General features: G+C 45.2%; 1 protein-coding gene across 2 annotated transcripts in view; it reads left to right on the top strand.

Moving 5' to 3' along the window:
- Positions 1–14,099, top strand: part of TMEM132C (transmembrane protein 132C) — a 167,858-nt gene that overhangs the window by 44,788 nt on the left and 108,971 nt on the right. For both annotated transcript variants that reach the window (XM_015643919.3, XM_015643920.3), the window contains exon 2: positions 6,860–7,748. In XM_015643919.3, coding sequence (XP_015499405.1) covers positions 6,860–7,748 — 889 coding nt within the window. The remainder of the gene's footprint in view (positions 1–6,859; positions 7,749–14,099) is intronic.

Here is a 14,099-nt window from a genome sequence, read left to right as displayed (position 1 = left end):
GATTCATTGCCAAGGCCAGAACTTGTTCAAGTTTGTAACTTACATCTTGCATGTTCCCATTTTTATGACATTTGAGTACTTTTAAAAAAAACCCCAAACGTACTAACTGTGATATTCGTGTGTTTCCATCATTATGGCATTCTGGCCAAACTTGAAAATGTTTGGTGAGCCATCCTGTAAGGCTAAATGTGATACATCCCCTGCAGAGAAGTGTCTTTCACATAATTGTACTGCCATGAAAATGAAGCTTCTTCAGCAGGAAGATAATCAGTCCAGGTCTCTGAAAAGGTGCTGGTTGAGGTAGAAAATACCGACCACATTGTGTACTTCTTCCCCACTCTGTGACTGCCACTGGGGGCTTTTTGCCTGCTTTAAAGACCAGAAACCTCCCCAGACAGACAGTGTTTTACTTGGTCTTTTGTGTGGTAACTCAACGTGGTTTTGACTCTCAAGTCAATCAAACTGAATGATAGCTTCTCTCATTTCATCGCCAGAGAAACGGCGTTGCAGAGGTTTCCTGTGGCTACCATATGTTTTTGATGGAGCTGGCAATAAACTCTGGTGTTTTAAATCCTCCTGTTCTCTCCAGTGATCAGATGGGATGGGCTGAAGTGCTGTTTGCTTTGTGCTTGCAGTGCTGACACGATGGGTGGCTGCAGAATCCGCGGTGTTGGCCACAATGAGGTGAGCAAAGGCCAGCCTGTGACATTTTGCCCACCGTGTGTTGCTCACAGGACACTGACATTTGCAGCCTCTGGCCAGCACAAAACCCAGGTACCTGAATAGTGTCTGTATAGAAGTTTTCCAACCCTCTTCTCCTAACAAAAGCTTTCATTAGTGGAAATCAGAGTTCCAGGTATTTGTCTTTGGTTCTGCACGGCAAACTCGCTTAAATAGGTCAGATGGCCTCAGCAGCAGAGACAATTGGGAATGTCAGCCCTGGGAGGGGGAGTGATTCCAGAAATCTTCACTGACCTTTGCATGTACACTGTTGTTTTTACAGACTCTTAAGGTCATCAACCAGTCTGAGAAAACCATTTATAGATTCCAGTCCTGAATGTCAGGCAGTCTTTGACTAACACAGCTCTGTGAATAGAGGGTCACAGAGAAGATAGGCCTGTAATAAAAGGATATTTTGGTATTTTGCAGTCAAAGGGTGGGATGTACAGAACTGCAAAAAACTTTGGAGGCTGTTATTGAAATATTGGAAGTGCTTTTCTAATGTACAGTTTCCTGAGAGTTCTGTGTTTCCAAATTAGACTTTAAAGCTTCTCTTTCCTGTTAGTGAAAAGGCTGTGCCTCACAAGCAGCTATTTGTGGTTTATACACGTGTCTGTTGTGTTGGTAATCCTGAGGAAAATGGAGCAACCTGACAGATGTTGGATAAGGCTTTAGAATGCAGAGGTCTAATCCTGGGCTCTAATCGATGCAGCTAAAACAAGGAGTTTTCCATGTGGTTAATGACTCTGCTCTGGATGTTCTGCACATCACTGCAAGCATTCCCATCACCCTTTCTGTTCTGGGTGAGTTCCCTGGCAATGAGCTCCATCATCTGATCAAGCTCTGTTTGAAACACTTTTTTATCCATTTCAAATTACCATCCTTTAGTTTTGGTGACCACCCTGTTGTTTTTGTGTTTCCAAGGAGTGCAGGGGCTCCTGCTGTACCTTTGCTCAATCCTTGCTTTAGGTGCTTGTCGTGTTCCTGACAGCTCTGAAATGCCACTGTTCTGCCTCTGCTGCAGAATGGGGCAAGTGTTCACTTCTGTACTAAATCCAGGATTGTCTGTAGAGCTTCAGTGAAGATTTGATCTGTGGTAATATCCAGAGGATAAATTCATTAAGGATATACTCTCAAAATGTGAGAGAAGTCTATTTAATAGAATATTATTGCAGTTTTTCATTTAACAGTGTACTGAATGAATGAAGTTAATCTCTCCCACTGAAATAAAATAGGAAATTTGTTCACAATAACTGGTTATAATGTCTCCCAATAATCTTTGCAGTGTGGTTTAATTGAACTCTGATCTAGGCTAAATAAGACTGTGTCTATATCTGGGCTTAAAATATGTCTGGTTGGTTAGCAGGCTCTGTAATCCCATATATGTGAATAGGAATAGCCCATCCCAGGTCAGTCTGGTACAAACCTATCCTTGGACTTCAGCTTTCAGTTTAGGGAACTCTGGGCTCAAAAAATGAACTGCTAAAATAACTTTGTTAACATTAATTTTGCTTGATGTAATTGCCCTCACCAGGTGCTCACAGAATATTTGAGAATAGGCTGCAATTTCCCTCAAATGCTTGCTCTGTGGATTTCTTTGCTGGGTTTGTTTGCAGAGTTTATTTTTAGTTTCACAAATTAGTGACCATAAGCATTTGACACTTGACATTGTCTGTGTGCAATTAGTCCAAGAGTCTCTCTGATCCCTCAGAGGATGGGGAAGCACATCTGATGGGCACACAGGAGGAGCAGAAACTGGGGCTCCTGCACTTGCCCTGCCATCCAGCTGATTTTCTGGGATGCTCACAGAGCTGTAGCTTTTCAGCCAGAAGGGAGCACGAGGCTCCAGTTATCCCTGGAACTTGTGCTGAGAAAATCACCCTTTTCAGGGGGATCCAGTCTGCATGTGAGGACAGACCAGCCATTGCTCCCTTTGCTGCAATAGTTAATCAACCTCACAGTTCAAAATCTGTTCCATATCCTCAATTTGAGCTTGGTTGGTTGAAGATTCCACTCAGCCTTTCCATCAGCAAAATTTCCCATTTCTAGATGTTAAGAAAAGGGAGCTTGGAGGGGATGAGAGTACAGCTAAGGTCACTCTGAGGTCTGAGTGAATGTATTTGCTGAGCTCTAGTTCTGAGCAAAACATTGCTACAAAGATTTCTTACACTGTGAAGTCACTAAATGTGACTGAATGTGGTGCTGGCACAGAAAATTAAGGGAAAATGAACCAGCAAGCGTAGCTGTTGACATTTTGTGGTGAAGGGAACATCTGTGCTGATTGAAGTGAATCTTCCCTACTTTCATTCTTCTGTAGTTCCTGAGCTGGAATATGTGATTTGCTCTGCAAGAGCAGGACAGGTTTGTAGTGGAAAGTGGAGTCAGAAGAGAATTCACAGAGGGGGATTTTGTTTGGTTTGTGTAAGGTGCTCATCCCTGTGCAGGGGCAGGTGGGAATGGAGGTTCATGGAAGGAACAGGGATGATCTTCTACAACATTTGCAGGATTTTTGGTGATGGCGATGCTGTGAGTAATATTGGGTAGGATTTGTTTCTTAAAACTCTGGTGGAATGGAAGTGAAACAGTAATGAAAATCAATCTGGGGCAGCATTCAGTTATAGCTGGGTTCAGGAATGGAGGAAGGGTAAAGCTGTGGGGAGAAGGAGGGAGAAGATCCTGCTTTAAAAAGGACAGAATTCTCGTGGGAGCATCAGCTGTGCTGCTGTGCTGGGGTTCCAGGAGAACACAGAGGCACAGAAAGCTGTTCAGCACTTTTCCCCTGGCTTGTCTCCTGCAAGGGGCAATTAGAAATGTGCCTCTGAGGGCCAGACAAGGTGCAGGGAGGGCTTCTCCCATCCCTCCTCTGCATGGGCAGATGTCTTCTGCTCCTCGCTGGCTTCTCTGGCTCAGAAGCTTCTGGCTGAGGGGACAGGCAGATGGTTGCCTTGAAGGCTCAGTGGCTCATCAAACATCAGGCACTGAAGATCTGTGGCCACTGGCCAGTAATCTCCCACCCACGAGCTAAACCCTTAATTCCCTGCCCAAAAGAAAGTCACTTCAAACCAACCTCATAAAAGAAAAACTCAAAGATATTAAGCTTTTATGACTGTTCAGTGAATCCAGCACCCAGGGCTCCAGCTCCATGTGAAATACCCCTGAAGAAAATTCCTCTTATGCTGGAATCCAAGAAATAATAATAATAATAGAGATCAGAAGTCACAGTTTCCCATCCAGTGAGCTCACGGGGTTGCAGGAATTTGAGCTGCTCTGTCACACTGGAGCCAGTGATGTGCTTAGCAGATGCCTGCTTGGGTTCAGATGAAGTGCTGCAGAGGCATATGATGCCAGAAGAAGGATTAAAAAGTCACCAGGCTGTTAGAAAGAAGAAGTAATTACTTGTAAGCCTTCACTTTTGTTCTTGGCTAATACTGGCTGTGTTTGATGGTTGTTAACCTCTTCTGTGCAGGGCTTTGTCTCTGAGCTGTAACTCCTGCTGGATGATGGAAAGGGGTAAAGCACTTTAAAATGTGAAAATCTGCTCCAGAGCACCTGAAAGCACTGAGAGGCAGAGCAGCTTTATTAAAAGTTAGTTTTTCAGGTAGATAAAGTAAACACCGCTTAATGGTTATTTAAAATAATAACTTGTGATGTGAAACTCAGGAAAACCCAGGGTATCTTGTTTAAATAGATACTCTGATAAATTAAAGAGCTTTGAAACTGAGCTGATCAAGCGTACAAAAATATTCTCTGGAAATGTTGGTAATTAATTATACCAGGATGTGAAAGTTATTGGGTAGAGATGAAGAGAATAGAACAAATCCCTTAAGTGATGGCCTGCAGTTGCTGATGCATGACGTTGGGATTCTAAAAATAAAATGGACAATTTTAACTACCAGCTTTATCAGTAAAAGGCTTAAAGTGCTTAAATAAATTGTCTAAAGTACAGCTTTCAGTATAGAAATACAGGAATCCATTATGTATGGTATGAAGGTGGGTGGAACACTTTAGACAGCAATAAAAAAGTGAAGCCTTTTTTTCTTTTTGCTGTCAGTCTGGCCACGTGGGTTTTGCTGTTTGTGTTCAGCTTATTAAGGCAGAAGTTGAATGACTGTTATAATATTGGGCCAAGCCCTATGTACCTCATGCATGTGATTAACCCAGGATAAATGAAGTGCCTGCAAAAATGAGCCCACTGTCTGTCTGAGGATAATGTGCTGCAGCAAAAGTCCTGGGAGTTGCACAAAAACAGCTGCTAAGCCCCCAGCTTAGATCCTGACCAACAACCCTTTGAAATCACGGGACTTCACTTGTCTCTGCAGCCTGCTGAGTTTATTTCTGGTTTTTGTGGCTCTGTTGAAGGCAGAGATTCCCTCAGGAGCTGTGGGGCTGTGTTTGGAGTATCCCTGATCATGAAACACTGCAGCAAATTCTATCTGTGTGCTTAAATCAGTCCCTGCTCTCCCTGTCTAAGTGTTTATTGCTTCCCTTAACCACAGCCCCTCTGGTACCAGGGGCTCCTGGCTGAGCAGGACACCTAGGAGAGAAATTCTCATCAGTCACCAAGTCCAATTCAGTAGCCAAACTGGCCAGCAAGAAATGGACTTCTTGTCCAGCACACCAGGTGTTTTCATTTCAAAGAACATCGATATCTGTCACTAGGATGTCAGTGATGGCTTTTTGCAGAGGGCTGCAGGGAGGTGAGCAGATCCCAGCAGCCTCATCCAGGGAGGCTGAGAGGGCTTAGAGAGGAAACTCCTGCCTTAGGAATCCAAACTCTTGTTCTGCTGCTGCACCAAAGAAATCTGTAGGTTTTCCTCTTTCCTTGAAAGGTCCACGGTCCAAAGTGGATCTTCCTTGGGTTTCTTTTAGAGGTGTTAGAGCACTTTGGGATGGAAGCCTGACAGACTCAGGTAAGAGAGATCAATCAGCTCTGGAGGTGCCATTTGTAACATCTTTTTCAGCAGAATTAAAATGTGTGCCAAGGATTGGAGCCTTGCAGGGCTGTAACAGTGGGCTAAACCAATGTTTTGTATTTTAAATGTGATTCTGCCTGACAGAGAGGGTGCTGTACTGGTAACTCACGGTTTCTTTTCCTATTTTTACCATTTTGTTTAAATTTCTGTCCCGTCATGGCAATTTGCTCAGTTATGAGAACAATTCCTACCATCCAGCGGTGGTGCATGAATTAAACATGAGTGAACACATCTTAATTCCTTATTTCAAATTTATGGCTGCTGTCCTTTGAGAGTTCTGATTTCCCCCTCCTCTACATTTGTCTTTTTCTTTTCTTAATTACCCCACACCTGCTTTCCACAGCTCTTCCCTTCCCTGCACCCTGGCATTGCACACTCCACAGGACAGCACTGAGCCTGTCTGTCAGCAGCCATTTGGTGTCATGACAGGTATCGATTGTTTATTCATTACTTGAAAACATTTAATTAAATTTGACTGCATAATTAGCACGTTAGCAGCCAGACATGCCAGGGCAGCAAATGTGATTTGCAGAAATGCCCAGGCTGCAGCCCTTTGTGAGGAAGGTGGTAGGACAGTGTCTCTGTGGGGTGTTTTGGGATCCTCAGGTGTTCCTGAGTTCCAGGTGAATCTGTGCATTCTGTGTTGCCCTTCTGGTTAATTCTCTCTGTGTGTATCTTATACATTAGTACTTGTTGAAATACTTCTGGATTGTGATGCCAATCTGCATTTAAAGAACTTAGGAAATTGAGGCACTGTCAGTATTTTACCACAGAGATGTGGACTATAGTGCCAGAAACAGTAATACAAGAGCAAGATTGCTTGACAGAGAGAGAGAAATGGTTGTGTGCGTGTGTGGGAGTCCTGAGAAAAGCAGTTTCTTTGCCCCTAGAGCAGAAACTCCCTTTGATATCCTGCAGGGCTGGTGATGAGCAGCCCTGGGGGCTGTTTGCCATTGGGCTCTCCTGACGTGCTACATTTTATTTTCTTTGGCAAATGTAATGCAGAAAAGAATTATCTATATCTGAATATGTAGCTACCCTGTAAATATTTCTTGTATGGAACAATGCTTGTCCCTAATTTTACCAGGTGGCTCCACTGAAGTTGTGCTAAGTGTCCCTTTGAATCCATAAGCAGACTTGGTCTAACTCACCTTTTCTTTTATTAGTGACAGAGTGTCGAGGGGTCTTGGACAATAATCAGCGATTTTCTTCACTGCCAACGTACCTCCCTGTGAGCTACCGGCTCTTCAACGCCGAGACATCTTTCTTCCTCAAGGAAGCCAACCAGGACTTCATGAGAAATTCCAGTTTGCAGTCCAGGGTGGAGTCATTCTTCCCATACAAAGCCAAGAGACCGCCCGTGTTAAACGCCAGCTACGGCCCCTTCTCCGTGGAGCAAGCAGTGCCCCAGGAGCTCATGTTAACTTCCAGCTCCTTTGGATCCGCCAACAAATTCACTTACAACTGGAAGCTCAAGGCCTTCATCATGAGCACCAAGATCTACCTGAGCAAGCCCAGGGTGCAGGTGCTGTTCTACATCGTGGGCAGGGACTGGGACGAGTACAGCCCCGCGGAGCGGCTGCCCTGCCTGCGCGTGTTCGCCTTCCGCGAGACGCGCGAGGTGCGCGGCAGCTGCCGGCTCAAGGGGGACCTGGGGCTGTGCGTGGCACAGCTGGAGCTGCTGCCCAGCTGGTTCAGCCCCCCCAGCGTGCTCACGGGCCGCAAGAAGCCGGCGGAGCAGCCAGAAGGGAGCCCCGTGGAGCTTTACTACACGGTGCAGCCCGGGGACGAGAAGGGCGAGTGCACGGCCGAGGATATCCGCAAGGGCAACGCCATCCGGCCCGGCAAGGATGGAGGGGATGAAAGCACGTCCCACCTGCAGAGGATTGGCTCTGTCAGCCTGTACCGGGGCCAGGAGGCCTCCCAGCTCACGGAGCTGAGGCTGGACAGCAACGTCGTGGTGTGGCTGCCCTCCAAGCCGGTCAAACAAGGGGAGGTTGTGAATGTCTACGTGACAATTGCCAACAATTCCACGGTGGATCAGTTCATCCTCAGGTAAGGAGGTCGGCTGGGCGTGTTTCTGACACGGTGACACACAAAGGTGATGGGGACATGGGATGAACCTCAACTGATTTGAAGCTGAAGCCCACTGAAGGTTGCTCCTAGTCACTGAAATACCTTATTTTCCTCTGCATGCTGTGAGCTGGACTGAAAGCCCCCATCACTGGGAGGTTTTTAGCGTGTCTGCCGTGCCGTTTATCGCAGGCCCACTGTGTGCAGCAAGGTACAAAACTGCTGCTTTGGCTGGGCCCTTTCTGTGCCATGACAGACAGCAAGGCATCAGAAAACTTCTCTGCTTTATGGCGCTTTTAAAATCAGGTTTTTATTGCACAGGCATGGAGTTTGAATGTAGAAAAACGTCAATTACCTGCTTTTCTGAAAGCTTGCCTCTCCCACACACAGAGTGGTTTTGTTAGGAGAGCTCTGTAGGGAGGGTTTAACTATCCACTTGCAGTTAGGCAGTGTTTGTCTTTGGCAGCACATTTGTCCTTTAAATAAAGCCCAAGGTGTTTGATATTGCTGCTGCCTGCAAGGGGCTGTTAGAAGCGAGTGCCATTATTTTGGACAGGAGTGGGAACACAGAACTGCCTTACTGGGTCAGATCGCTTCCCTTTTATTTTCATTTTTAGCAGTTTCCCTACCGATCAGATGAAAATCCTTTGAGGATGACAAAGACTGGGAAACTTGTTAATCACTGAAAAATTTGATGTATCTTTTTTTAACTTGTTACCAGGCTTTAAATTCAGTGGAAATTTCCACGGTGATAAGCAACAATTGCTCTTAAAGCCTCAGGGAATCAGTTTCCCAAAAGATTGTGCACATGAAAGAATTTATTTCTAAGGCTTATATGAATTAGATTAATACATAGTTGACAAGCACCGAGGAGAATAGCCTTTAGAACAGGAAGTGTCGCATGGCAGATAAAAGGCTTTTCTTTGAAAAAAGGGGGATTTTAGTCATCTCAGAACCATTCTGGTGTTTGCAGCTTTGGTTAAATTGGCGAGATAATCTCCTGGACACCTGTTTACTGAGTGAAACCTCCGTGCTAGAAGTATTTTCTGATGTTGTTACTTTTCTTCTATTGAAAATCCCTTTACACAAAGTAGTAGAAGCAGAATACTTTTGCACATAACAAACATAGCTGTGGTGAAAGAAGAAATCCAGAGGCAGTGAGCTGGGTGTTTGTTGGGTGAATGGGAGTGAGGATCACTCTCTGAAGGTCTTTGCCACTGTCTTTATTTTCCTGAAATGAGAGTTGAAGATAAACAAGCCTGTTGAAATCTGGGGCTGTATTTCTTAGCTCAGAAATGAATCTGGCTGAGAGGTGCAGGAGACTGAGATGGGAATGTGGGATGTTGGTAATTGCCTGAGTGAGTTGCGGTTATAGACAGAGAGGATTTGGTTTATTTTTGGGAACATTTGTCTGAAATGCACAGTCTGACACAGGTTGGTGTATTGGTGCTTCTGTGCCAGCACAAATGCAGAGCTCAGGCCCTGTTCTCTTGCTGAAAAAGCCCTTTAGGTGGAAAGACAATTTGAATTTTTGCTTAACGTTACTTTAAACCAGATGCAAGAGTGCGAGAGGCTGAAAACCTTAAGATTTTTTTTTTTTTAAGTGGCTTTTTCTTATTTCCAGTGGGAATGGGCAGGTGGTTGTTGTCTTCAGGGCTGCCTGGCTTTCTGTAAAGCAGCCCTGCTCAGTGTGCCTCCTCCTCTCCATGACCAAGGCAAGAAAATGAATGAGAGATGTTCCAAAGCAGCTTGGGTTTGAAATCTCCAGGATCTCCCAGAGCCACGGATCTGTGCTAAGGCACGGAATGGGAGCTGTGCTTGAGGTGTACAGGAGAGGAGCTCCATGTAGAGGAAAGGAAATGGTTTTTGCTGTTTTCCTGGCAGCTGGCAGAGGCTGTGTGGGACCTTGCACCAGTTGGAGCTCTGTGGCTCCTTGTGCTGTTTGCAGAGGCTCTTCCAGCAGCAGAGGGCTGGTGAAAGGCTGGCAGGACCCAGTTCTGTGCTGGAAATGTGATGTCTTCAGTGCAACTCCCGAGGTGTGGAAGGGTGTGGAGTGTGAGCCAGGAACCCATGGAGTGCCTGAGTCTGGGGGAGAGCCCAGAGAGCAGAGCAGGGAGTAGCAGTGCATATGCTGGGGCTGCCTGGGGGCCCCCTTAACCTTCTCCATGGCCATTCCCAGCTCCCAGAGAGCTCTCATCCTCCTGGGTTCCCAGCACAGAGAGCCCTACATCCTATGACATGCACTCACATTTAATCATCCTAAAGAAAAACACACCACACATTATCCCCAGGCACAGTGGGCTTGTTTATTTTCTGCTCCTTGTATATTATTCATTGAGGTATTGCAACACGAAGAGCTGAAGCAAACAGCATGTGATCATTGCTTGGGGGGTGGGAAATAATAGCTACAAATCTTCTCTGGCAAAAGGGGAGCAGAGTGGTCTGAATGACCTCATAGCCACAAATCATGGCAATTGAAAGTGTGGTCTTAAATTGTGTCTTAATTCAGAATCCTGGTACTGTATCTGTGAATTTATCAGTGTTCTTCAGTTGTGTCTTAGTGCAGAATCCTGCTACTGTATCTGAATTTTATCAGTGTTCTTCAGTTGTGTCTTAGTGCACATGCCTGATGCAGTATCTGTGCATTTATCAGCCCAGGCTAGATAAATAAAGTATAAAATAAAGTAAATTTATTTTAGTAACGTAAATAATTTTAATAAATAAAGTGAAGCCCAGGAGGATGACTGGTGTGGCTTGTGCAGGGTAGTGCATTAGTGCTGTAGGAGCACCATGTGGATAAACACAGCTCCTCCTTTCTTGCACCCAGTGAGCACAGGAGTGTTGTGGGAACAATCCAAGCCATCCTGAGAGGTTGTAGGTCCTGTTCCTGTCCTGCTGTGTCACCTCTGGTAGGTCTTTACAGGCATTTTCTATCTACAAAACAGAAAATACAAACACTCTGTCAGGATCACCCTTGGGAGTGTCCAGTCCTGTTACTGCAGGACTTTGATTTCCTCTCATGGAAGGGGTTTCAGGTTTGCCTTATGTTATCCACAGTAATATGAGTGGGAAAATCTTTATTAAAGAGCTGAAGGAATAGAGAAGGGAGAGGAAAATATTGCCCTGCTTTCCTACCACTGGATTTCTGGGCTCCCAGAAGAGAGATGAATTACACTTGCTGCTGATGGTACAGTGAGGAAAATTACTGTTACCTCTAGCAGTTGGTAAAGTATGAACAGCAGGAAAGAAGCATCACCACAGGAAAGAAAATAAAAAAAACCCCAGCAATTTTAAAAATGAAGAGCATTGAGTCTTGTGTCCTTCCCAGAGCTGCCACAAATTGTTACCACAGGCTTCAGCTGGGCTACCAGGGCTGATTGTCACCTCTCTAAGTGCTGTTACACTCTTTTCTAATCTGAGTCTTCATTTTGGGTGTATTGTCTGTGAGGATTAAAAAGCAAAATCCTCAGGGCATGACCCTGCTCTTGGATGCTGTCCTGAACTGCTCTCCCACCCAGCAGGCTACAGGAGAGGGAAGGAAGCAGAGCCATCCTGAAAAGGAGTTCTTGTGGGGTTGGCTTGCACCTGGATGTGCTGGGGTGCTCGAAGGTGAGGAGGGGTGAGCTGGGGGGGTCAGGCAGCTTTGGAGAGGTCCTGTGTGCATTGCTGTGTTTGCTCTGCAGTCTGAACACTTCCCCAGGTAGTTCAGCACAGAAGGATGCTGCAGCTGTTCTCCAGGCTGTGCCATGCCACATCTGACTTGGCAGAGCCCTGTCAGCACAGGGCAGGCAGGAGGAGTGGCAGTGCTGAGTGCTGTCTGTCACTGAGCTGGGCAGAACATCAGCTCTCACTCACTCTGCACACAACCTCATTTACAGCAGCTACTGAGCAGGGTAAGTAAAGAGAAAGGGCATGAAGTTGTTATATCCTGATTAGAGAAAAGAGGTGTAACACAGGAGTGTTTTCCTCTTCAGGCTTCTTATTAGAGATGTTGCAGCGTGCTGCACCTGGAGGGATGGAGGCTGTAATGAGTGTCCAGCAAACAAACCAACCCAACACAATGGATAATTAGGAGTAATAATAAATCTACAAATTGGATAAGGATAAATGCAGTGAGGAAAGCTATTAAACCCATGAACTGGGACAGCTTTTACATTTCAGTGCCTAATGAGTATTGACAGCAGGGCTGTGGTGGGTGGTGCTGGCACAGCTGAAGGACCTGGAGGAGGAGGATGCATGTGAAGAGCAGCACCAGAGGTAGAAAAGGTTGTTATGGTCATAACATCTGTGTGAGGGCTTGGGAACCTCAATGTAAAAAGCCATTTTGGAGGAATTGGTCACAAAAAAGAGGGATCTTCAACTCTAACTCTGCCGGTTTTGCATGAAAGACCTGTTTGAGCCTCCCTAGGGCATAAACCTCTCTGAGGAGCTTGGCACTGCCCTCAGCTGTACCTAAAAGAACCAAAAATAGGAATGTTTTCAGGCAGTTACTGTTTGCTTTCAGATAGTAACATTTTAATTGTACTATATGATGAAACAACTTTTACTACCCTGAAATCTGTAATTAATTGTTGGTTTGTTAGGTCTGGACACTGCAGAGTGGTGCCATCATGGCAAACACAAGTGATACTGTAATGAAGAGCTGAAGTCAATGGTATCAAAATGTGCAAAACCTAAACCAGAGCTGGAATCACTCTAAGTTCTGTGTTTACCCAGAATTTGGGATGCATTATCCCAAGGATTTATTTTCCAGAGTAAATGGAATGCACTTTTTCAGCTCTGAAGTGTGTTTTTTAACACTGATTCATATTTAAAAGCAGCAGAGCTTGGAGTGAAATGAAGAGAGACAGAAGAGTTTGGTGGGATGCTCTTCTGGGTGTACATGTGCATCTCCAGATGGCAAGAATTGCAACAAAACATTTTTCATGTCCTATGCAGCTTTGCATTGCTTAAATATTTAAGAGTCATTTCACTGCATGAAAGCATTTCAGGTGACATCTGAAAGGAGAGGGGTTTGAATCCCCTGGAGCTGGTTTTGTTGTGTCATTATTTCAGGCTATATTTTTATTGGAAAATTGAGCTGGTTTATGGCATTGATAGGGCCCCTAAAGCCAGCTGCTAGTCCACAGTTGCTTTGCAAAAATGCCCAGAGCTGTGAATTATGACTTGAAGGGGTTTTATATATTTCATTGATGAAGGTTTATATACTTCACTGTCTGGTGTTCAGCCTTGTGAAACTTTAAACCTTACTGGGTTTTGTTTTGTTTTGTTTTCCCTTCTGTAGAATGATTAGTGAGCTTCACATCTACAGTGGAGCAGGTTATTGAAAGAAAAGTCCACTGAGGGGATTATGGTTTTAGCAAGTGCTGAGGTATAACAGCACCTTGCAGGTTCTTTGGTGAGATTTTTCCAAAGTAAATTCATAGCAGTGGTGCCAGGAGTTTGGATATTCTGCTCCAGTGAGCAATGGGGGCAGTGTGCTGCAGCACTCCTAATTACCATTTACTAGAGAACCTGACACACTGAAGGGGGAATATTTCCCAGTGTAGCTTTAAAAAGCATTTGTGATGTAAAAAAATACTTCTTCAAAGAAGGGGATGTGTTAATGCTATTCTGGGAGAGTGGCACTGCTCTCCAGTTTAATTCCATTAGCCCTTAGCAGGCACTTTTCAGGGACATTGGTGTCACAGCACGGGCAGCTGGCTCCTCCAGACTAATGACTGTCCCAGAACTGGGGAGGATGTCCTTCCAACATCTGAGAAAGGAGCTTCTCACCACAACAAGGGAAGGAGGGAAGGGCTCACTGTGCTAGCAGCTTAACAAAGTTTTAAAGGTAATTATTAACTTGAAATTGCAGCTGGCTAGAAAAGAGAAAACAGGCACTCTTCCCCTCTTCTCTTTAAATCTGCGCTGCCTGAGAAACCTTTGGAACAATTCTCCAACGAGATGTCCTCATTACTACTGAGAATAAGCCATGGATTTATTGTTGGGAGGCTGATTGTGTGTTCCATCCTTTGGAAATGATTTGCTGATTGACCAGGACAGGCTGAGGAGCACCAGGAGGACACTTCAGAGCCTGCAGTGGGCAGTTCCAGCTGGAGCCTTCCTCCACAAACATCACCTCTGCACCCCGGGCAGCTCCTGCACAGCCCAGTTCTCTCTCACAAGCTCTACAAGAATGAACTGAATTGCAGGGCAGCACTTGCAGGAATTGTTCTTTGTCTCTGGAAACAGGTTTTCCCAAAGTGTGCATCTGGGAGAGCTCTGAGCCAGGTCCAGGGATAACTCCATGGAACTGTGAACAAACCTCAACTGTATATAAACATTTATATA

The sequence above is a fragment of the Parus major genome, chromosome 15, assembly GCF_001522545.3.
Source record: "Parus major isolate Abel chromosome 15, Parus_major1.1, whole genome shotgun sequence".
In the NCBI taxonomy this organism is placed as follows: Eukaryota; Metazoa; Chordata; class Aves; order Passeriformes; family Paridae; genus Parus; species Parus major.
This window is presented reverse-complemented; position numbering and strand designations above follow the sequence as displayed.